We start from the raw sequence: 23,624 nt of genomic DNA on the forward strand, positions 1-23,624 counted from the left end.
ATTATCTATCGTTCAGGATGTAGGAACGTTATACTTTTTCATTCATACATTCATACAAAAATACCTTCTAGAATATAAGTATGGTTTTATCGTTTTCTGCAGTAATTCCTAGAACGTGAGTTATAGGCCTAAACGCATATATAGATTATCGATTGCCGTTTATTCCCTAGACACGCTATATTATAAAAATTTAACTGTATATACATATACTGTATACGTTATGCGTCATCATGCACGGAGGAAAGAGGGGGGGGGGGGGGGGGGTCGTTTATAATTCCGTGATCGTCAGTAAATGCTTTATGTAGTATGAGTGATATATTGATCAGATGGTTTGCAGTGAAATGAATAAACAATTGGGCTGAAAATAACGTCAGTGTCCTCTTACCGTGCGTCAAAGAGACTGGCGGTGAAATATCCCAAGTATAGGACGTTGATCGCCTAGGTCCATTTCCGGTTTGTATGTCGCAATAAACGCCGAAATCATATAGATTATTAAGTTTATAAAGCGATCCATATGTACTATAGTGTCTGTCGGGAGCCTTGCAACAATGTCTGATGGCCGAATGAATTTAATCGACGCACATCCCCACTTCCTGTTGTTCGAGTGTAACTCGCCCCCGACCATCCACCAGGCGGCGGTATTGAGCCGTCGTTGTATTGAGCCGTAGGGTCCAGCTGCAGCGTCGGAGGTGTATATATGAATTATGAATGCCATGGCGACATTTTTTTATATTGATCTCAATAACGCTGTACAGCGAGATCTGGCGGTCAAAGCATGGCGGGCAATAACGCTTTACAGCGGTTTTTGTTGATTGTTTTATTTTGCAAACTTTTACTTTTTTTTTTATTTGTTTTTAGGTAGGTTGTTCTATAAGCCATTTGGCTTCAAACCTATCCTTTTCGCTTGTTTATTTGTAAATGTTTAAAAAAAATTATTGTTTATTTATTTGTAAACATTCGAAATAAAAATAATTCAATTCAATTCATCGTTACTTGCGCATCCCAGCGACATGCTTAGAAAACAACGCCTGTCGTGATATAAAATATTATACAATTAAATTTCAGCAGCAATGGCCATCAAAAAAAACATTTACATTCCTTTTACACAGAATGACACCGTAGTAGAGACCCATCATTTTATATGAATGTACACACATATTTGTAGTTGTTCAAACGCTAAAACAGAATGAAAGACCGCCCCCTAGGGGGCAGACGAAGACAAGGCAAGGCAAAGAAAGGTCTGAAGTGTGTTTGGATGATAGAAAACCCCAAAACAGTTAAGTCAGTTGAGGTTGATAGTCTCTGGAGACCTAAACAGGACAGTGACTATGAACCAACAACGTAAACTCTTCTCACCCACAGTAACATGTTAACATATTCGCATGATTGAAAATACTGTACAATTCCTTACATGCTCGATAAATGCAGTTTCATTACAATTAAACTTAAAGGTGGACTCTGCAATGCCGTCAAACAGCAAACGCTAGGCAAAAGAGGACCCCCTGTTTGCACTTTGTTTACATTTGTTGTTTTGATCTGATGTGTGGGTTAGAGTTGAGTAGGGATATCGGGGAAGGGGGGGGTGTGATCATTGCAGGCCACACCTCCCTTTCTGGAGAAATCCACGGTATAACAAGTTACTAAACTCCAACCAACTAACACATTGCACCAAAAACAAAGAATGTAAACAAAGTGCAGTACCGAACAGGGCTCTTTTGCCCGGAGGTCACTGTTTGACATTGCATTACAGACTCAACCTTTAAGTGTGATGTCGCGGGACAACCTGTGTCACGAGGCGCCGTAGAGGCGGTCTGATCGTCCAGATCCGTCTCAGGGAGATCTCTGTGCAACACAGCGGGACACGTGAAGATCCCAGGTCATATATTCTCTGTCACTCCAGTCCAAGTGACAGCCGAACATCCTGAGATGTCCCCAATGATAAAAACAAGTCTTTCCTTTTCTCGTCATGGGGGCGATTTACGTGTCATGGATGGAGAATCAGCCGCTGAGAGCCATGTTGGCAAGTGACTTCTTCCTGGTCTTCATACTCTGTCCAGCTAGTGGTGCCCCGTGGGTGGTAACCTTCTCTCTGCCCATGCAGCAGTGTCCGTTACGGAGGGCCGCTGAGGTCATGGAGCCTGGCTCTGGATAGAAGTGTAGGCTGTGGCCTCCTCTCAGGTGACCTCCTCTCAGGTGACCACGACGCCGAAGTAGTGCCTGAGTTGCTCCAAGAAGATGAAGGTGAGGACTGTTTGCGGGATGAGGCGGATTCCGGCAGGAACCAGGCCCTGGAGACAGATCATAGTATTGTTACTTAGATCCCTGCAGGAACCAGGCCCTGGATACAGATGATAGTATTGTTACTTAGATCCCTGCAGGAACCAGGCCCTGGATACAGATGATAGTATTGTTACTTAGATCCCTGCAGGAACCAGGCCCTGGATACAGATCATAGTATTGTTACTTAGATCCCTGCAGGAACCAGGCCCTGGAGACAGATCATAGTATTGTTACTGAATGGATCAATGCATGAACCAGGCCCTGGAGACAGATCATAGTATTGTTACTGAATGGATCAATGCATGAACCAGGCCCTGGATACAGATCATAGTATTGTTACTGAATGGATCAATGCATGAACCAGGCCCTGGATACAGATGATAGTATTGTTACTTAGATCCCTGCATGAACCTGGGCCCTTGCTTTGTACGAGGAAAGCAACAGTTGTGATCAGAGAAAAGAGGGTGGAGTTTCAGTTAAGTAGGCTCTAGGACTGCTTCAAGGGGAATGCCAACCATTTTAAGAATGTATACAGTATGTTACTCCTGTGCCCCAGGACAGTTCAGTCAATATGTATGTTGTGTTCTTTTCTTTTACATACTTCTCTGTCCTAAGGATTAAGATAAGGACATAACAAACATTCACCAACTAATTCACAACACCGTTCTCTGTGGTATCAATCTCTGCTCTGCATCTGCAAAAAAAGGTGTAATAAAGGATCACCTTGTAGAACGCCTTGGGTCCCAGCTGTGCCGTCTCCGTCAGGCAGTGAAACACCCCCTGAAAAGAGGAGACAGGATTCAGAGACGTCAAGCTGGATTCTCGCCTCGGCCACAGAATGTAACACTGATGTCAGAGCGATGACTAACAGACTGAGAGACCGGGGTTCCTAAAGAGACGCCACAGCCCAGGGTGGAGGGAGACGTAAACAGCGTCGGGCAGTAACGCGTTACTGTAATTGTAATTGTATTACTTTCCCAGCAACGAGTAAAGTAAGGCTTTACAATTTCCAAAATAGTAATTATACCTGTATTATGTAATTATTAGTGGTGGGACTCGATTAAAAATGTTAATCGAATAAATTCGAGACTTTATAGTTATTTAATTGAAATGAATCACATTTGAATCGCATATCAATATTTGATGCGAAAAGCTAAATTGTTCAATTCAAATAAATTTTGGTATACGAGTGAATTAATGAATATACATTATACATACGTTTAAGCAGCAAAATCCTGTATTAGCTACTACACAGACCAACAGATCAATGCAATTTTTAACAAAGTGCAGCAATTTTAGGAATAATATATATATAGTGCAAAGGACCTTTTGTAAACTCAAGCACTTTCGAGGTAAAAGTAAAACGCAGTACTTTCAAGTACATTCCAGAACAGTTGACCATTGAAAAAAAAATACTCTCGATTGATCTAAATTTCTCTTATTTTCTTTTTTTTATGAACAAACCAGACTAAGAAAAAAAGTTATTTGCGATTTATTATACATTATACTTATAGCACATGCATGAGTCTGGTCTCCTTTGAAAGGTAACATTCTTAGACAATAAAGAAAAATCATCATGCGATTAAATGCATACATTTTCTTTTTATGTGTAAAATCTGTAGTTAATTAATCGAAAAGAATGCGATAAAGTCCCAGCCCTAGTAATTCTATATGTTTATACGCGGCCCTCTGTAGATGATGATAGATGATGTGCGCGCAGGCAGGTCAGAGTGAGGTCACGTCGGCTACTAGCCAACAAGCAGCATGGAGGTGATGAAGAGAGGTAACGTTACACGTTCAATAGCTGTCTGTTGTAATCTATCTGGGGGGGAGCAAAAAGAGTTTGCAACCGCAAAAAATACAACATATCATTTGATGAAGCATCTGACACGGCAGCACGACAATGTGAAACTTGACGCATAAAAAAAACCTGACGCTGACAGGGAAGCCTCTACCAGGGCCAGTGATTGATGTAAACAAAACAACAGAAACTGCATCTAAGATCAGGGCTGAAAGAAGGTCCGAGGAAGATCGTCGCCCTCATTTTGACGCATCATAGAGAAAATACACAACAAAGAACAACGTCAAGCTGCCAACAGAGAAAGACGTTTGCTGGCTGCGTGTATATTTTCCCTAACGGAGTTGCACTTCCGCGTTCGGTTTGCGCAATCTGATTGGCCACTGACGTTTTTTTCAGCGCCAATCGCGTTACTCCTAACAATCGCGCCAGCAGGCTGTTACCCTAACCCTAACCCTAACCTTAACCAACTAACCCTAACCAACTTCGAAAGAGAGCGACTTCGAAAGAGTCGCCAAGCTTAACCAGTTTGTTAGGAGTAACGCGATTGGCGCTGAAAAAAACTTCAGTGGCCAATCAGATCGCGCAAACCGAACGCGGAAGTGCAACTCCGTTAGGGAAAATAAATATACACGCTTGCTGGCTACCTCCAGAGAGAATATGCGGTGATGGAAGCTAATTTGAAGGCCAGAATCAGAGAGGTAGACTTTGTTTCCACCACAGCTAACATCTGGACAGAGCTAATAACAGAAGCTACACAGGTTGTACAGTACATCACTTATCACTTTCTTCAGATGGGGGGGGGGGGTGAGAGTAATGAGTACTAATTATTTGATTACTTTTTAGAGAATAAATCAGTAATAAGTAGCTAATTACATGCCTTGAGTAAATAGAGCAGGCTAAGAGTAAAACACAAAGCACCAACTCACTCTATACTCCCCTTTGGCGTTCATTAATCTAGTCTTCACAACGTCCAGCGGTTGACACAGAATAGTGGCACAGCCTCCCTATGCAGAGAGAGAGAGAGAGAGAGAGAGAGAGAGAGAGAGAGAGAGAGAGAGAGAGAGAGAGAGAGACAGAGACAGAGACAGATGGAGAGAGAGACAGAGAGAGAGAGACAGATGGATGGAGAGAGAGATAGAAACAGATGGAGAGAGAGACGGATGGAGAGAGAGACAGATTGAGAGACAGATGGAGAGAGAGATACAGATTGAGAGAGAGAGAGACAGATGGAGAGAGAGAGAGAGACAGATGGAGAGAGGAGAGAGACAGATGGAGAGAGAGAGATGGAGAGAGAGAGAGAGAGAGAGAGAGAGAGAGAGAGAGATAGAGAGAGAGAGAGACAGATGGAGAGAGAGAGAGAATCAGCCATCGCTTGTTTCGCTTTGACACGTTCATGAAGTGTAATATCACTGTTTTTGGGAAGAAGGAGGCGTGTCACTCACTGCGACGACGCTGGCCAAGAAGTGTGTGAGAATGTTGTCGCTCAGGTAACCAGTGGCAAGAACCAGCTGCTTGGACTGGTCGTAACAGGCCAGCTGCAGGGACAACACGTTAGAGATACTGTCTGCTTGTATTTTAATGATATATTTATTATATTAACGCTGATGAATATAAGATAAGATAAGATAAGATAGGGGGGAGGGGACGTACAGGTATGGGCAGGGTAATAGTAGAAAGACATAAATATAGGCAATCAAATTTGATCTGAATATAATAATATGAGAAGAATAAACAGTGTAAACAATATAATTAACTCTGAATATAAAAATCTGAAAAAGGTAAACAGTGTAAACAAAGGTGCAGATATAATATTGTTATGAATGAATGAATGGATGGATGAATGAATGAATGAATGAATGAATGAATGAATGAATGAATGAATGAATGAATGAATGAATGAATGAATGAATGAATGAATGAATGAATTAACTCATATTTAAGAGAAGAGATCATGTCAACAGCACAGGCGCGCAGATATTGTACAGAGATACCTGTACCTGTACACGTGTGCAGACAGCTGTAGGATATATACACAAACATGTGCTGTGACTAATCTAGCCAACAAGGTTTACAGATAGGTAATGACATCTAGTGACGTGTGAGAGAGCATAGGTAGCTAGCATGTAGCCTACAGAGTGAACAAGTGTGCAGGTAGTCTGCATCTGGAACTCACCTGTCCATCTAGTGACGTGTGAGAGAGCATATAGGTAGTGTAACCGAGTGGATTTACAGGCAGCTGCACTAACCAGCTGAGCTAAAGGGTCAGACCCGTTAGCAGGTGACCACGTTCTTTCGTCCATGCGCACACTTTCCTGCGGTTAAGGCACTAAGATCCCACCCCCATTGCTACATGAACCTGGACACAGATTCACAGTGAGGGCAGTGAGATCCCACCGCTGTCACCAATGTAACCGAGTGGATTTGAACCTGGGATCCACAGGCGGCCTTACTAACCACAGCTGAGCTAAAGGGTCAGAACTGTTGACTGGTTGACTGCGACCAACTCGTTAGTAGTTTATGGTAGCTAGCATGTAGCCTCCAGAGTGAACTAGTGTGCGGATAGTGTGCATCTGCTACTCACCTGACCAACCGTGACCAGCGCCCCTCTAGTTGACGCAAGTGTGGCACCAGAGAACAGCTTTTTTATTCCCTCTGGAAGGAAAAGTATCGTAAACACGTAGAAAAACACCCCTGCTTCCACCTAGAGTTAGCGTTCAAGAGTGCAAATCGATCTCACCTTCTTTCCAAACCCGGAACAGTCCGTCTAGTGCGTGAGCGTAACTGGTAAGACAAACAGATCACATTTTAAGTACACTTTTTATCTTAAAAGGAACATGCCAACATTGTGGGAAATGTGCTTACCGTCTTCTCCAGAGTCAGATGAGTTTTCTGTGTGTTCAGTAGAAAGCTATCCTGCTGCAAGCTACTGTAGCCTAGCTTAGCACAAATGAATGGAATCCTACCACAATCCTACTGTAGCTGTTGGCCGAAAACACCTCTCCTGCAATTTTATGCTAGGCTAGTGGTCCGTATCCACTTCCATTCATTTGTGCTAAGCTATGCTAGCGTGCAGCAACGATAGCTTTCTACTGAACGCACAGAGATGAAATTGGTATTGTAATGGCAGAATTTCTTTAGACTTTCGTTTACCATTTCGTATTCAGTGCGGGCAGCAAAAAGGTTTCAGACTCGTGTCCAATGGCTAATACAAATCTGTATCCACAATTATGATATACACTCACGGACTCCAGGATACGTTTGAAGGTTCTTTACTTTCATTTGGGCAGTCACAAAATATACAACATCATTCTTCATAGGATATAGACCGGACTAGGATCAATGGACTACGGTCAAAAAGTGATGTGCTTCCTGATTGGCCACTGACGTGCATGGGCACTGTCTCACAACTAACTAGACAGTACATGTTCACGGCAAGTCTAGACTCTCACACATGCGCAATAACACATCTAAAGTACATTTATCATTAATTCTTAGAATAATTCGAAAATAAATTATAAATATGGCTTATCGCATACCACAGCATTACAAATTAAACTACTGCTAATTTTCTATGCAATAACTAAATATATAAAATACAGATATATTAAAAATATGACTTTTCAAGATTTGGCTCTTACAGGTATCTATCTCCTTGTCTGACTCTTGCGAAGACGGTAAGCACAATTCCCATAGTGTTGACGTGTTCCTTTAAGAGACATGTAAGACACCCTTTCGACTACAATAAAGGAGCCGTACAATATCACAAACTGCTTACTGATGATACAGCAAACGTTCATTTTTCACATGTACTCACTTTCTCCTGAGCTCCACTGTCAACTTGACATCATTCTGCATCCTGGACACACAGACAGTCAAATCAAAAGGTTTCAATGGCAACAAATGAGCATCATTATAAACACAGAGCAAAATAGAGTATAACTTCATATACGGTTCCGATGTTTCTTAGCCGCTAACCTTCTCACTTTTAGGGTTTTAAAGTGACATTCTGGGGGCGGTCAGGTGGCGTAGCGGAGATTGTGCTCGTCACCAATACAAGAGGCTGCGGTCTCGACTCCCGGAGAGTCAGTGTAACTGAGGGGTACAATTCCCTGACTGTATTGATAAGTATGGTATCATTAAACCACTACCGCTTTATGTACTTTAATTACTGGCCATACAGTACATGATATATAAATATGATGAACACTTCCCACAAGAAATCGGTTCCACACAAAGTAATAATTAAGTATTTATTGCAGCAAAAGGTACATAATATACTTCTCTATTATACTTTGGATGCGCTTATAAGGCAAAGGAATGTGCGTAGGCAAATCAATAATGAATGTCCATTCTCTGGTTACGCAGGAGGTAATTATACAACCTGAATCTTAAGGAATTATATCTATGGTACACTAGTAATATATAGCGGGAGATACTGGAAGGGTCCCCCCGGTTGTAAGCCAGCAGGGGTAGAGGATCTGTCGGTAGTAGAGAGTCTGGTCAACGATGACTAAGGAGACTCCAAGTACAGGAGACGGTGCAATAGTCTCTTGATCCACAGACGAATACAGCTGTTCTCCGTAGACTGTAGCTCCACAGTGAAGAAAGCTAGCCGGCCTCAGGCTCTCTGAGGCGCAGACTCGACTTGGCTCCTCACAGGGTAAATCCCACACGTGTAGGCGTCGGCGATTCTCCGCTCCATAAATCACAGGACCAAAACAAATATAATCCAGCCGCAAAGGGCTATGTAGTCGTCGGGTAGATTAATCCAGTGTACATGTCCACACGGTTCTCGTCTAGGTCTCCTCGGGTGAAAGCGCCATGAAAGCAGCCCAGCCTGGATAAGCACTCTAGCTGATACGAGGAAGCGTTGGTGATGCTGGTCACTGTAGAACTTTAGCCGCACGATACACTATACACAAATAGACTATTACTGACTTAATAGAAATATGTCGCACTCGACGGTATAGCGCCAAACTCTGACAATTCAGTTATTAATTCGCACGCGGTCTCAATGCTCTATTTGGGGCCAAACAGGCCATACTTCACCGCACGGAGTATCGTGGGTGAGGCTTCAACTTATTGGGTAACTCTTAGACTAAGTGCTTCTGTATTCACCTGCGCCATATTTATATGCACGGCGAACAAACTAGTGCCAACCTCATTTCTGTCTCATATTCCTGGGCAAGGCCGGGCATGTACAGACATGTCTTGGCGGTGGCCTTGAACCTGACTCCGGAGGCATGGCTCTGGCGCCTGTGGACCGCTGTCCAATAGGAGAATGAAACATTATGGTCTGTACTAGGCTAAAGGGACATTCCGTGTATATGTACAAGGAATATACAAGGGATATCAAACGATATACAAATACTATGCAATATATATCAATCAATAAATATATATATTCGGTTTAATCTGATCCTTTGTAACAGTCAGCATTGCCTTGGCTTGGGCTGATCGCTATACTAACTAGTTTGGCTGAGTTAGGGGGAGGGAAGCCGTGGGTGGGTCCTGGGCGTTGTGGACAGCGACCCCTACAGTTCGGTCGGGGCGCCTGCACAGCGAGGGTAGGATCTGGAGAAAGGTAGTGTGACCTTCCACACGTTACACTCTCCCGGTGAGAATCTGCGCTGCCAGGCTGGCTGCCGGCTGGCTGCACATGTGTCGGAGGAAAACATGTGACAGTCTCCGGCCTCCCGGACCAACAGTAGGGGGGGGTGCGCAACAACTAGGAAGGGGGTTGGGAATTGGCATAACGACTAACAGTGGGATGGGAGAAAAATCGGAAAAAAGGAGGGGAAAAAAGATAATAATAAAAAATAAACATCAAAGTGACATTCTGAAAGGACCCAGGTTTATTTGCTGTTGCAATGTTATAGCTAATAGTTGATAGGGAAATATATTTGGGTGTATACTGTTCCCTAGTGAAACAGTCTATAGGTTTGAGTATCGTAGTGAATGATAAAAAGAGAATTGCTACTATTTAATAATTTAAGCAATATTCATAAACACCACAGACATGGTTGTGTATGAAGCCATTATCGATGATCTTCCATCCTACATCACTTCATTACTGGACTGGCACTCTGGACCCTACCCATACTCACTCTGGTGACTGGCTTATGCTTAAGGTGCCCAGAGTTTGCACTGAATAAGGAAATTCTGCTTTTAGATTCGACACGTGGAATGTTTTGCAAAGCACTTTAAAACTCAACCCTTTAGTATCCATTGGTCAGTTTAAATCTATAATAGCAAAGCAGTTCACCTCAGTCTGTGGTTGTTTTAATTAATTTACATTTTAATTGATTGACCTTTCTGTTTCTATATTGTTTTTGTATTAGTATTACTGTACCTCTCGACGTCATTGTAAACGAGAGCCTGCTCTCAATGATCTTTTGAGATTAAATACAGATTGAAGTAATGAATGAAAGAATACATTAATGAATGAATTTGCACAGAAAATAAGTGAACCCCCAATTGTTGAAATGTCATATAGATCCGCTTGATTCTCATCACTCACACAAAAGGCTGATTCAATGGCCGTCTCGATGTTCAGCTCGTTAACAAAGCAGAGCAGCCCATAACCGTCCTGCTTTTGTCTGAATGCACCATTTTGATAATGACTCGGTCATCATCACCGCCGACGTGCTAGACTTATCCGAGTGCAGAGAGAACGTGAGTTCAGCGGGAAGAAAGAAAATAATCATGGATGAATGACCCATTATGAACACTGAGAAACTTGCTCAGATTGCCGGGAAGCTAAATCTGGTCTTAATGAATGAATGAAAACTTCTTCAGTATGGCAATTATTTATACTTTTATAAATGTTGTAAAAAGAAATGTGCACATGTTTCATAAATGGACTGCATTTATATATATTTAATGAATACAGGGATGTGTTGAAAGAGATATATTTTGTATTTGAGATATATTGGGTAGAACAATCATTTTGATCAGGCCTACTCAGCCTGACGGCACGAGAGGGAGACCAGCGCTGGAGATCCTCCTCCACCCCTTTTGACCAGAGGGCTGAAGTTCTCGACGTGGGTATGCATATTCCCAGATAGCGAAACCCATCTACTGCTCATTTGAAAGGGGTCAGGGAGCGAGTGGGAGCCGCTCTGCCAGTAGATTGAGCGGCAGGAGTTTGCTCTTTTGATAATTATGATTGCATTCACTAAACTGCCCCAGCGATTGACTGGGTTTGAAATGCATATCAATAAATCATCCGCGTAAAGCGACAATTTGTGCGTAGTGCCTAATTGTTCAATGCCCTCAAAGTCCTCCTCTGCACGTAGCCAAATGGCTCTATCGTGATTGCAAACAGCAGCGGTTACAGCGGGCATCCCTGCCTTATACCCCGCTGCAAGGGAAAGAGGGGGCTGTACATTATTTGTCCTTACTGAAGCCACGGGGCAGAGTACAGCAGTCTAACCCACGCAATGAAGTCTCTCCATAGCGTCAAATATAGTTTTGATGATTTAAATAAACGTTAACTTTATTTGTATAGCTCATTTCTGAAGTGCTTCACAGGAAATGACATAAAAGCACACATTTAAAAAAACAAAACAACAGCACAGGAGTACGAAAAATGCATGCCGGTAAGAATGCTCCTTGAGATGTGAGTTGAATGATGTATGACGACAAGTCAGCTAACCTCACTGGAGAGCCTTCCAGTGTATACGAGCGCTGACAGCAAATGCACAACCAATGCCTTTTGTTTTCATCCTGGACCGGAGGAGTAGCCAGAAGGGCCAGAGGGTCAACAATATAGCCTGGGGGCCAAACCCAGGTGTGCCTTGAAAGTAACCAGCAGAATCTTAAAATAAATTCTCTACATAACTACAATACTGGGAGCCTGTGAAGTGATGCCAGAATTGGTGTGGTTTGGTCTCTACGTTTTGTACCTGTTAAGATTTAGCTGTTGTTTCAATAATGACAAATTGCATTTTGTATTGTATCCTATGTTTCAACTTTAAATATAAAACAAATTCATAATACCATTTAAAAAATACTTTAGAAGGTTCATCATGGCATTCATCCAGTGAACATCTGTGTGATGCTTTGATCATAAAGAATTTTGGTTGAATTAATGTTTGACATCAGGTTTTTTCTTTAACATTTGTAGAAGATCAGGTGGTACTCCTGAACTCTTCACAACCCAGAAGTTTATGACATACTGGATTAAAACCATCTCAGGTTACCATTCTGTCCACCGTGTCTAATGAAAGAGCAGGCTCTCATCACCATCTAGTGGATAGGAGGCATAATGTATCTGGTCTGTTTACAACTGGCAGAAAATATTGTATTATTGTAGTATTATTGTGTATGGAGAGTGATACATAGTCTATTGTCTGTTGTTGTTGTTTACATTTGACATTACATTTAGTCATTTAACTTGTATGCAAAGCGACTTACAAGTTCTGTACAGCAAGTCAGCAGGGAGGGTACAACTCTGGCAGCTAAGGGTAAGTAGCATTGTTCGTCAAACAGTGTTGAACTTGAGTGCTACAGTCTTGAGTGCATAGTAGTATAGACATATTAATTAAAATAGTAGGTAGGTGGTAGCAGTATATAGTAGGTAGAATAGCAGATAGTAGTATAGGCAAGGTAGATTCCTTAGTAGCAAAGTGCATAACAAGGGCAGATGGCAGTTTAGAACACGCCCCAGTTGCAGCCAAATCAAAACAAGCTGTTTTAAGATTTAAGATTTAAAAAGAGATTTACTCAAGTTGTACTCACTCAGGAGCCAGTTGAATGTATCACTCTAGCTGCTTGTTACAGAATTTCCCCAAGGGGATCAATAAAGGAATATCTTATCTTATCTTAAAGGTCCCCTATTGTAAAAAAAAAAATTGCATTTTCCAGTGTTTTGCATTGTTTTCAAGCAATGTGGGGTGGTACCAACACTGACAAAATGTGAAATCTGTAACAATTGCAGTTTCTGCAGTTCAGCTGAGACAAGAACTCCCCCCACTGAAACAAGCCATTCTGAATGGACTGGATCTGTGACCTGTAAGAGGTGCTGATCTGCATATTACCTCAGCCACTACTGTTGTTGTAGCCACTGCCCACAATCAACTGTGATTCGAGGAAGTTAGCATAACGTTGAAATTATGAGCAAAACGGGCAAGCAGTGAATATGTCCTTGCACTCGTTTCCTAATGATATCGTGCTCCACAAGCAATGGGCCAAGTTCGTTTTTGGATTTTTTTTTGTTGAGAATCAAGGACTTTATAATGCTGCTGTGATTTCCTGGATCCTGGCTGCTGCTAAAGAAGGAAGCTAGCCTGTACCAAGTCTTCGGGACCGAGAGAAAGTATCGAATCAGTAAGTAATTCGTAATTAGTTAATTAGCAGTAGGACCTCGTTCGTTCATCTGTTTGTGTCAATAGTGTATTAACATTAGCGTTTGTGGTGTTCCTCCGTGTTCCGTGTGTGTGTGTGTGTGTGTGTGTGTGTGTGTGTGTGTGTGTGTGTGTGTGTGTGTGTGTGTGTGTGTGTGTGTGTGTGTGTGTGTGTGTGTGTGTGTGTGTGTGTGTGTGTGTGTGTGTGTGTGTGTGTGTGTGTGTGTGTGTGTGTGTGTGTGTGACCCTCCTATGCATTTCATAAAGGAGTTGAAGCTGAGCCATTGAAGTACATCCTTCACTGTCAGGGTTGTATTTATTATGGACAGAAGTTGTCAAATCATTACTCAGCAACTGGCAACTGTCTGCACATGTGTCAATAGTGTATTAACGTTACTATTTTACTGTAGCGTTTCTGCGTTTGCGGTGTTCCTCCGTGCTAGCGTATCTGCCAGTGCAGGTGGGTGACTGTCAGTCAAAGTCAAAATTACATAAGTTAATCATAATCAATAGTGACATTCTTTACATGATCATACAATTTACGATAATTACATCATATTACAGTCATTTGACATGTGTTGCGTATGTGTGCATGTGTATGTAACTACTATGCTAATATGTCTTTACTACCGCCCTGTTTCTATTCTTACATCCATCTCGAAAGTCATGGAAAAAATAGTATACGAACAGGTCGAAAAGTACCTCGCGGAAAAAAATCTAATCTACGAATTCCAATCTGGCTTCAGAACATCCCACTCCACTGACACATGCCTTCTCTATTTAAACGACCACATCAAGCAAGAGGTGGACGCGGGCAAATACTGCGGCATGGTCATGCTGGACCTACAAAATGCTGGACCAACCCCCCCCCCCACCTCCAATGTACAGCGCCACCCACCCAACCCCACCCCACCTACCCAACCTCCTCCAATGTACAGTTTCTATGTCAAATGTATATACACTCTTTTTCTGGACACTTTTTGTATCACAAACAGTACTGTATTTGCAAATCTGGTATGTCATAAATGTATAGATGTAGCAATACTGTCTATCTGTATGTCGTGTGTGTCATATGATGAATTGAAAATGGGGGACCCTGATGTAAACAAGACGAAAGTCTTTCTCTGGTCTGCATCCCCTTAACAATTGTATGTATTGAGCTGTACTGTACTGTACCCATTCTGCAATCTGTTAATAAACTTTTCAATCAATCAATCAATACTACTATGCACTCAAGACTGTAGCACTTAAGTGTCAACACTGTTTGATGAACATTGTTACTCAGCTGAAAGAGTTGTACACTTCCTGCTGACAGAACTTGTGTACAACATTACAAATGTAAAATGTAAATGTAGGAGGTTCTTTCATTACACAAGTGAACTTATGTAAAGGATGGTACCGCGAAGCGCAGTCACGAAGTGGCTGGGGTGAGTAGCGGTGCTATGGGTTAAACTCACTCTCATCCTCAAAAGACAAATAGACACATTGCAAAGCAGTGAGTTCACCTCTTGGTATAGCGGTCTGTGTTGTTGCCCACGGCGTGGGAGACCCGTGTTCAAAATTAGATGCCCCGGGGCATCGAAGTTAGAGGTGACGTTGTGACAACCGTTACACTTAGACCTATATAAGTGTCTTAATGGTTTTATCTTCTAAGAAAACTCCACCCAAATCCTTCATGCTCCTGTGCGCTGTGTGAGCGCCAATACAGTCTATGTTTTTCTGGTTCTGATATCGAAGAGTGTGTTTCACAAGCTCTCATCTCTCTCATGGAGTTTTACTATTGATGAATCAATGTGGTTCAGATCAGGTCTGAGTGATCACTATAGGCTACAAGCTACAGCTACAGGCTACATGCTACAGGCTACAGGTTACAGGCTACAGGCTACATGCTACAGGTTACAGGTTACATGTTACATGCTACAGGCTACTAGCTACAACTACAGGCTACAGGTTAGAGGCTACATGTTACATGCTACAGGCTACTAGCTACAACTACAGGCTACAGGTTAGAGGCTACATGTTACATGCTACAGGCTACTAGCTACAACTACAGGCTACAGGTTAGAGGCTACATGTTACAGGCTGCAGCTACTAGCTACAGCTACAGGCTACAGGTTACAGGCTACAAGCTACAGACTACATATACATACAACTCACCGGACATTCAGCATATCAGCTGGGCTGCCGACGAAACCACCTACAAACCCTAGAGGAGGACATACAGGATGAGGTCATCAGACAAAATAATGAAGAACAGAAAGCCGGCTACTGTACTTACTGGCTGAGAGACTGTGAAAAGACCCCCCCCCCCCCCCATCCCACCCCCCAAAGCAGCCCGATCTCGCTTTAAAACATGTAAATAAAGTACTTATCGACTCTGGAACACCCTCCCTCAGACCATCAGAGACTCTCCCTCACTCTCCACCTTTAAATCCCAACTCAAAACCTACCTGTTCTCCTATGGCTGTACCATAACGTACATTATGTTTGCTGTGGTCGAGATTAGTACTTTATTTACGTTTTCTGATGAGACTGTGTTGCCCAAAGGCACCAAGGAGGACGTTCTGGTAGAGACAGTGAAAGGAAAGGACATACCTGCAAAGACACCAAGGAGGACCTTCTGGTAGAGACAGTGAAAGGACATACAGTACCTGTAAAGATACGAGGAGGACCTTCTGGTAGAGACAGTGAAAGGACATACAGTACCTGTAAAGATACGAGGAGGACCTTCTGGTAGAGACAGTGAAAGGACATACCTGTAAAGATACGAGGAGGACCTTCTGGTAGAGACAGTGAAAGGACATACCTGTAAAGATACGAGGAGGACCTTCTGGTAGAGACAGTGAAAGGACATACCTGTAAAGATACGAGGAGGACCTTCTGGTAGAGACAGTGAAAGGACATACCTGTAAAGATACGAGGAGGACCTTCTGGTAGAGACAGTGAAAGGACATACCTGTAAAGATACGAGGAGGACCTTCTGGTAGAGACAGTGAAAGGACATACCTGTAAAGATACGAGGAGGACCTTCTGGTAGAGACAGTGAAAGGACATACCTGTAAAGATACGAGGAGGACCTTCTGGTAGAGACAGTGAAAGGACATACCTGTAAAGATACGAGGAGGACCTTCTGGTAGAGACAGTGAAAGGACATACCTGCGAAGATACGAGGAGGACCTTCTGGTAGAGACAGTGAAAGGACATACCTGTAAAGATACGAGGAGGACCTTCTGGTAGAGACAGTGAAAGGACATACCTGTAAAGATACGAGGAGGACCTTCTGGTAGAGACAGTGAAAGGACATACCTGTAAAAATACGAGGAGGACCTTCTGGTAGAGACAGTGAAAGGACATACCTGTAAAGATACGAGGAGGACCTTCTGGTAGAGACAGTAAAAGGACATACCTGTAAAGATACGAGGAGGACCTTCTGGTAGAGACAGTGAAAGGACATACCTGTAAAGATACGAGGAGGACCTTCTGGTAGTGACAGGGAAAGGACATACCTGTAAAGATACGAGGAGGACCTTCTGGTAGAGACAGTGAAAGGACATACCTGCGAAGGCACCAAGGAGGACCTTCTGGTAGAGACAGTGAAAGGACATACCTGTAAAGATACGAGGAGGACCTTCTGGTAGAGACAGTGAAAGGACATACCTGTAAAGATACGAGGAGGACCTTCTGGTAGAGACAGTGAAAGGACATACCTGTAAAGATACGAGGAGGACCTTCTGGTAGAGACAGTGAAAGGACATACCTGTAAAGATACCAAGGAGGACCTTCTGGTAGAGACAGTGAAAGGACATACCTGTAAAGATACGAGGAGGACCTTCTGGTAGAGACAGTGAAAGGACATACCTGTAAAGATACGAGGAGGACCTTCTGGTAGAGACAGTGAAAGGACATACCTGCGAAGATACGAGGAGGACCTTCTGGTAGAGACAGTGAAAGGACATACCTGTAAAGATACGAGGAGGACCTTCTGGTAGAGACAGTGAAAGGACATACCTGTAAAGATACGAGGAGGACCTTCTGGTAGAGACAGTGAAAGGACATACCTGTAAAGATACGAGGAGGACCTTCTGGTAGAGACAGTGAAAGGACATACCTGTAAAGATACGAGGAGGACCTTCTGGTAGAGACAGTAAAAGGACATACCTGTAAAGATACGAGGAGGACCTTCTGGTAGAGACAGTGAAAGGACATACCTGTAAAGATACGAGGAGGACCTTCTGGTAGTGACAGGGAAAGGACATACCTGTAAAGATACGAGGAGGACCTTCTGGTAGAGACAGTGAAAGGACATACCTGCGAAGGCACCAAGGAGGACCTTCTGGTAGAGACAGTGAAAGGACATACCTGTAAAGACACCAAGGAGGACCTTCTGGTAGAGACAGTGAAAGGACATACCTGTAAAGACACCAAGGAGGACCTTCTGGTAGAGACAGTGAAAGGACATACCTGTAAAGATACGAGGAGGACCTTCTGGTAGAGACAGTGAAAGGACATACCTGTAAAGATACGAGGAGGACCTTCTGGTAGAGACAGTGAAAGGACATACCTGTAAAGATACCAAGGAGGACCTTCTGGTAGAGACAGTGAAAGGACATACCTGTAAAGATACGAGGAGGACCTTCTGGTAGAGACAGTGAAAGGACATACCTGTAAAGATACGAGGAGGACCTTCTGGTAGAGACAGTGAAAGGACATACCTGTAAAGATACGAGGAGGACCTTCTGGTAGAGACAGTGAAAGGACATACCTGTAAAGATACGAGGAGGACCTTCTGGTAGAGACAGTGAAAGGACATACCTGTAAAGATACGAGGAGGACCTTCTGGTAGAGACAGTGAAAGGACATACCTGTAAAGATACGAGGAGGACCTTCTGGTAGAGACAGTGAAAGGACATACCTGTAAAGATACGAGGAGGACCTTCTGGTAGAGACAGTGAAAGGACATACCTGTAAAGATACGAGGAGGACCTTCTGGTAGAGACAGTGAAAGGACATACCTGTAAAGATACGAGGAGGACCTTCTGGTAGAGACAGTGAAAGGACATACCTGTAAAGATACGAGGAGGACCTTCTGGTAGTGACAGGGAAAGGACATACCTGTAAAGATACGAGGAGGACCTTCTGGTAGAGACAGTGAAAGGACATACCTGCGAAGGCACCAAGGAGGACCTTCTGGTAGAGACAGTGAAAGGACATACCTGTAAAGATACAAGGAGGACCTTCTGGTAGAGACAGTGAAAGGACATACCTGTAAAGATACGAGGAGGACCTTCTGGTAGAGACAGTGAAAGGACATACCTGTAAAGATACGAGGAGGACCTTCTGGTAGAGACAGTGAAAGGACATACCTGTAAAGATACGAGGAGGACCTTCTGGTAGAGACAGTGAAAGGACATACCTGTAAAGATACGAGGAGGACCTTCTGGTAGAGACAGTGAAAGGACATACCTGTAAAGACACCAAGGAGGACCTTCTGGTAGAGACAGTGAAAGGACATACCTGTAAAGATACGAGGAGGACCTTCTGGTAGAGACAGTGAAAGGACATACCTGTAAAGACACCAAGGAGGACCTTCTGGTAGAGACAGTGAAAGGACATACCTGTAAAGATACGAGGAGGACCTTCTGGTAGAGACAGTGAAAGGACATACCTGTAAAGACACCAAGGAGGACCTTCTGGTAGAGACAGTGAAAGGACATACCTGTAAAGATACAAGGAGGACCTTCTGGTAGAGACAGTGAGAGGACATACCTGTAAAGATACGAGGAGGACCTTCTGGTAGAGACAGTGAAAGGACATACCTGTAAAGATACGAGGAGGACCTTCTGGTAGAGACAGTGAGAGGACATACCTGTAAAGATACGAGGAGGACCTTCTGGTAGAGACAGTGAAAGGACATACCTGTAAAGATACGAGGAGGACCTTCTGGTAGAGACAGTGAGAGGACATACCTGTAAAGATACGAGGAGGACCTTCTGGTAGAGACAGTGAAAGGACATACCTGTAAAGATACGAGGAGGACCTTCTGGTAGAGACAGTGAAAGGACATACCTGTAAAGATACGAGGAGGAGGACCTTCTGGTAGAGACAGTGAAAGGACATACCTGTAAAGATACGAGGAGGACCTTCTGGTAGAGACAGTGAAAGGACATACCTGTAAAGATACGAGGAGGACCTTCTGGTAGAGACAGTGAAAGGACATACCTGTAAAGATACGAGGAGGACCTTCTGGTAGAGACAGTGAAAGGACATACCTGCGAAGGCACCAAGGAGGACCTTCTCGTAGAAAGGCAAGGGGCCTTTGTTTCGACTGCTTATCATGTCCCTCGCTGTCTCATAGATGGCAAACCGTGTCAGAGAATAGGTCAACTAGAAGAAAGCAGTCAAGAAAAGCAGTGAGTGAGTGAGTGAGTGAGTGAGTGAGTGAGTGAGTGAGTGAGTGAGTGAGTGAGTGAGTGAGTGAGTGAGTGAGTGTGAGTGAGTGAGTGAGTGAGTGAGTGAGTGAGTGAGTGAGTGAGTGAGTGAGTGAGTGAGTGAGTGAGTGAGTGAGTGAGTGAGTGAGTGCGTGCGTGCGTGTGTGAGAGGATTCAGGGACCAAAAGAGGACATGTTGGACATCCTGGTGTTGTTTGACGAGCTACAGTGTCACAGTTAAAGGAACACGCCAACATTATATATATATATATGTGGAAAATATAAATATATAAATGTATATACATATATACGGTATATACAGCACTATTGTAGAGTTCTATAGGTAGACTATAGTAAGTGAGTGAGTGAGTGTGCGAGTGAGTGAGTTGAGTGTAGTGTGTGTGTGTGTGTGTATATGTGTGTGTGTGTGTGAGTGCGTGTGTGCGAGTGAGTGAGTGAGTTGAGTGAGTGTGTGTGTGTGTGTGTGTGTGTGTGTGTGTGTGTGTGTGTGTGTGTGTGTGTGTGTGTGTGTGTGTGTGTGTGTGTGTGTGTGTGAGTGTGAGCGTGTGTGTGTTTGTGTGAGTGCGAACGTGTGCATGTGTGTGCGTGTGTGTGAGTGCGAGCGTGTGTGAGCGTGTGTGTGTGTGTGAGTGCGAGCGTGTGTGAGTGTGTGTGAGTGCGAGCATGTGTGAGTGTGTGAGTGCGTGCATGTGTGAGTGTGTGCGTGCGAGCGTGTGCATGTGTGTGTGTATGTGAGTGCGAGCATGTGCATGTGTGTGTGTGAGTGCGAGCATGTGACAGTGTGTGTGTGAGTGCAAGCGTGTGCATGTGTGTGTGTGTGTGTGCGTGCGAGCGTGTGCATGTGTGTGTGTATGTGAGTGCGAGCATGTGTGTGTGTGTGTGTGTGTGTGCGAGCATGTGTGTGTGAGTGCGAGCATGTGTGTGCGTGTGCGAGCGTGTGCATGTGTGTGTGTGTGTGTGTGTTGGAGGAGGCAGCTACCTGGCGGCAGATGGAGGCGCTCAGGCCGCTGTACAGAGCCAGGTATCCCTCTCGCTGCACGACGCTCACAGTCATCCCCACCATCTTCATCCTCACCTCCTGCTGCGTCTGCAGGTGCACCTACAGCAGCAAGGTGTCCGGTTACAGTCAGAGCAAACACAACAGCACCTCTGAGAGCCAGAAGATTCACAGTTAATTATATTGTTTACACTGCCTAGTTTTACTTTTCTACTGTACTATCATTTGTATTGCCTGTATTTATGTCTTTCTACTATTACCCTTTGCATACCCGTACCTCCCCTCCCCCCTCCCGCTATGATACCTGAATTTCCCCAAGAGGATCAATAAAGGAATATCTTATCTTACAACTCTACTAAAAACGAAATCAACAACTGTGGGCACAGACTGCTGCCAGCAGCTGGAGAACTAACGGCTGCAGAACTCGAGAACTGTCAGGAACGTCTGACCACCAAGTGTGTCTGACTCTTAACCACCAAAACCTGCACGGACTACAACGTATGACGTATATCGTGCCAGTTAGGGCACCTTGTGTATACTGTTTACTTTTACTCTTTTACGCATAGTACATATTCAGATTCAAATTCTTTATTGCGTATATTTATTCTCATATTTTTATATTCAGAGTTCATTTTATTGTTTACACTGTTTATTTTTTCCTCATAATTTGTATATTCAGATATAATTGTATTGCCTATATTTGTGTCTTTCTACTATTACCCTGTACCTCCCCTCCCCCATGCTGCTATGATGTCACAAATGTCCACAGGGGGATCAATAAAGGATTATCTTATCTTATCTTATCTTAAATTGTCAGAGCAACTACTTTACGTTTAGCCTAAGTGCACTCCATTGACCGATGACCAAATAAAAAAGGGCAACCATTTTGCTCTTACATCATGCTCAGGATAGAATTCAAAATCATAACCTTGAGCATGACGTATGAGCAAAATGGCCGCCGTGTGAATATGGAGTCCCCCTAGTTGTGTTCCGAATGTTTGAGGTCTTGAGGAAAATAATGACTTTCCTAAACGGTTCAGATAATGCATTTCATAGAGGCCGACAAATAGAAACAACCGACCGGTACAACAACCACCAAAATATGACTCTAAATTTACTGCTGACAACTGGTGGTGATGTCATAACTCTATTCATGACAGCAGTAGCCCACACAGCACCACTGCCATTCAGTGACAGAGGAGAGCAGAGTAATAGACTTCAGCCACTTGTGAATGCTGTTTATTTTTCTCCTATTTTTATATTCAGAGTGAATTATGTTGTTTACACTGTTTATTTTTCTCCTATCTTTATATTCAGAGTGAATTATATTGTTTACACTGTTTATTTTTCTCCTATCTTTATATTCAGAGTTAATTATATTGTTTACACTGTCTATTTTTCTCATATTTATATATTCAGATAAAATTGTATTGCATATATTTATGTCTTTCTACTATTACTCTGCCCATACCTGTACCTCCCCTCCCCCATGCAGCTATGCCGCCCACATTTCCCCAAGGGGATCAATAAAGGAATATCTTATCTTATCTTAAAATCGTATTCCTAAATTTGAAAAGCCTTACACTGGCACACACTGGAACCTTTGGGCACATTGTAGCCCGTCATTTCTGCCTCCTTGAAATGGTCTAAAAATGCAGATAGTGTGGCCAAATAAATTATTCTAAAATACAGTAAAGAAAAAGTCAAGGAAAAAAGAAAAGAAAAATAATATTATTATTGTTGTTTTGAAACTATTTCCCCGGTGCTGTCGTTAGACGCCCTGTGCAGGCGCGACGTGCTCTCCAATTGGACTGTGCGTAATTTGTTCCTCGTAAGCACAACCATTCAGCGGCCTTCTCGGTTATAAAACCCTGCCGGTCAGCTCTTCTCAGACAACACCAGCTCTTACTTTGATCAGATCCAGCGGGTGCGTCAGACAGGCCGCTGCGCAGGAGGCAACTCCGCCGAAGTACCAGCGTGAAATGCGCTTTTCCTCCATGACGAGAAAGAAAAACCCAGCTCCAAAGATAACGTCCCGTCTCCCTGCCCCCCCTCGTAGGTCGTGGGAACCCTTAAAAACTTGCCCTCCCCCACTCGGTCCCTCCGTCCAGGTCAAACTCCCGGCACCACCACCGCTGATGGGTCAAATTCATATCAAATCGCAAATCGGCAGGCTGAATAAAAAAAGCGCTGTTAAACTGTATCCAATGTTCACACTGACATTTTCCAGGGCCACGTATGCTGCGAGCATGGCTAGTGAAACGTGCCTTGTTTGCAACTCTCTTGCACGTCTCGAGTGGTGTGAGGAAAGTTTCTCCTTGCTCGCTATTCCTGTGCCAAGAAAGGGGTGCAGCTGGCGGGTGGGAAGATGTGTACGTGACCGACCGGTGTATAAATAGGACGGCCGGCTCGAGCAACCGGTTTTGTGAATGCGCTCCACCCCGTTAGTTGTCACAGATAGGCCCTAGCCAGGCCAGGCAGCCCAGGACGGAGGAGTAATGCTCTCCAGCGTTGCTTCGCTTAAGACGTGAGAAGGCGTGACCGTGGTGGGAAGATCTCACGAACAGGGTTAGAGATCCAGAATAGCTGTGACCTTCCCCCCCTGTGCCATGTAGGCTGTTGGGGTCAGACTGTGGGTCAACAAGGTCAAAAACACAAGGTGTTTACATTCATTCGGAAAAAAAACATCTCTAATTTCTTGGTACTATTGGCCCAAAAGTTCCCATATACTGTATATATTTCTAGCAACA

At 43.6% G+C, this 23,624-nt stretch overlaps 1 protein-coding gene across 1 annotated transcript; it reads right to left on the reverse strand.

Moving 5' to 3' along the window:
* Nucleotides 1–271: 271 nt before the first annotated feature.
* Nucleotides 272–23,201, reverse strand: slc25a10a (solute carrier family 25 member 10a). Its single transcript, XM_084328502.1, has 11 exons — nt 22,784–23,201; nt 20,857–20,976; nt 19,698–19,812; nt 15,586–15,634; nt 7,896–7,937; nt 6,819–6,862; nt 6,663–6,733; nt 5,524–5,616; nt 5,008–5,085; nt 3,004–3,060; nt 272–2,288 (listed from the first exon to the last, which is right to left on the reverse strand). The coding sequence occupies exons 1-11, from the start codon at nt 22,871–22,873 to the stop codon at nt 2,190–2,192; spliced, it is 858 nt and encodes a 285-aa protein (XP_084184628.1). The 5' UTR covers nt 22,874–23,201; the 3' UTR covers nt 272–2,189.
* Between the last annotated feature and the right edge of the window lie 423 nt (nt 23,202–23,624).

The sequence above is a fragment of the Notolepis coatsorum genome (assembly GCF_963971535.1).
Source record: "Notolepis coatsorum genome assembly, chromosome: 14".
NCBI classification, from domain to species: Eukaryota; Metazoa; Chordata; class Actinopteri; order Aulopiformes; family Paralepididae; genus Notolepis; species Notolepis coatsorum.

Excerpts from the sequence above, each read along its gene's own strand:
- slc25a10a (XM_084328502.1), bottom strand. The coding sequence starts at position 22,873 with ATGGAGGAAAAGCGCATTTCACGCTGGTACTTCGGCGGAGTTGCCTCC. Across the intron at positions 19,813-20,856 it reads GCGCCTCCATCTGCCGCCAG|TTGACCTATTCTCTGACACG; the intron begins GTAGCTGCCTCC and ends GCTTTCTTCTAG. Across the intron at positions 6,863-7,895 it reads ACAGTGGAGCTCAGGAGAAA|TTACGCTCACGCACTAGACG; the intron begins GTGAGTACATGT and ends TTGTCTTACCAG.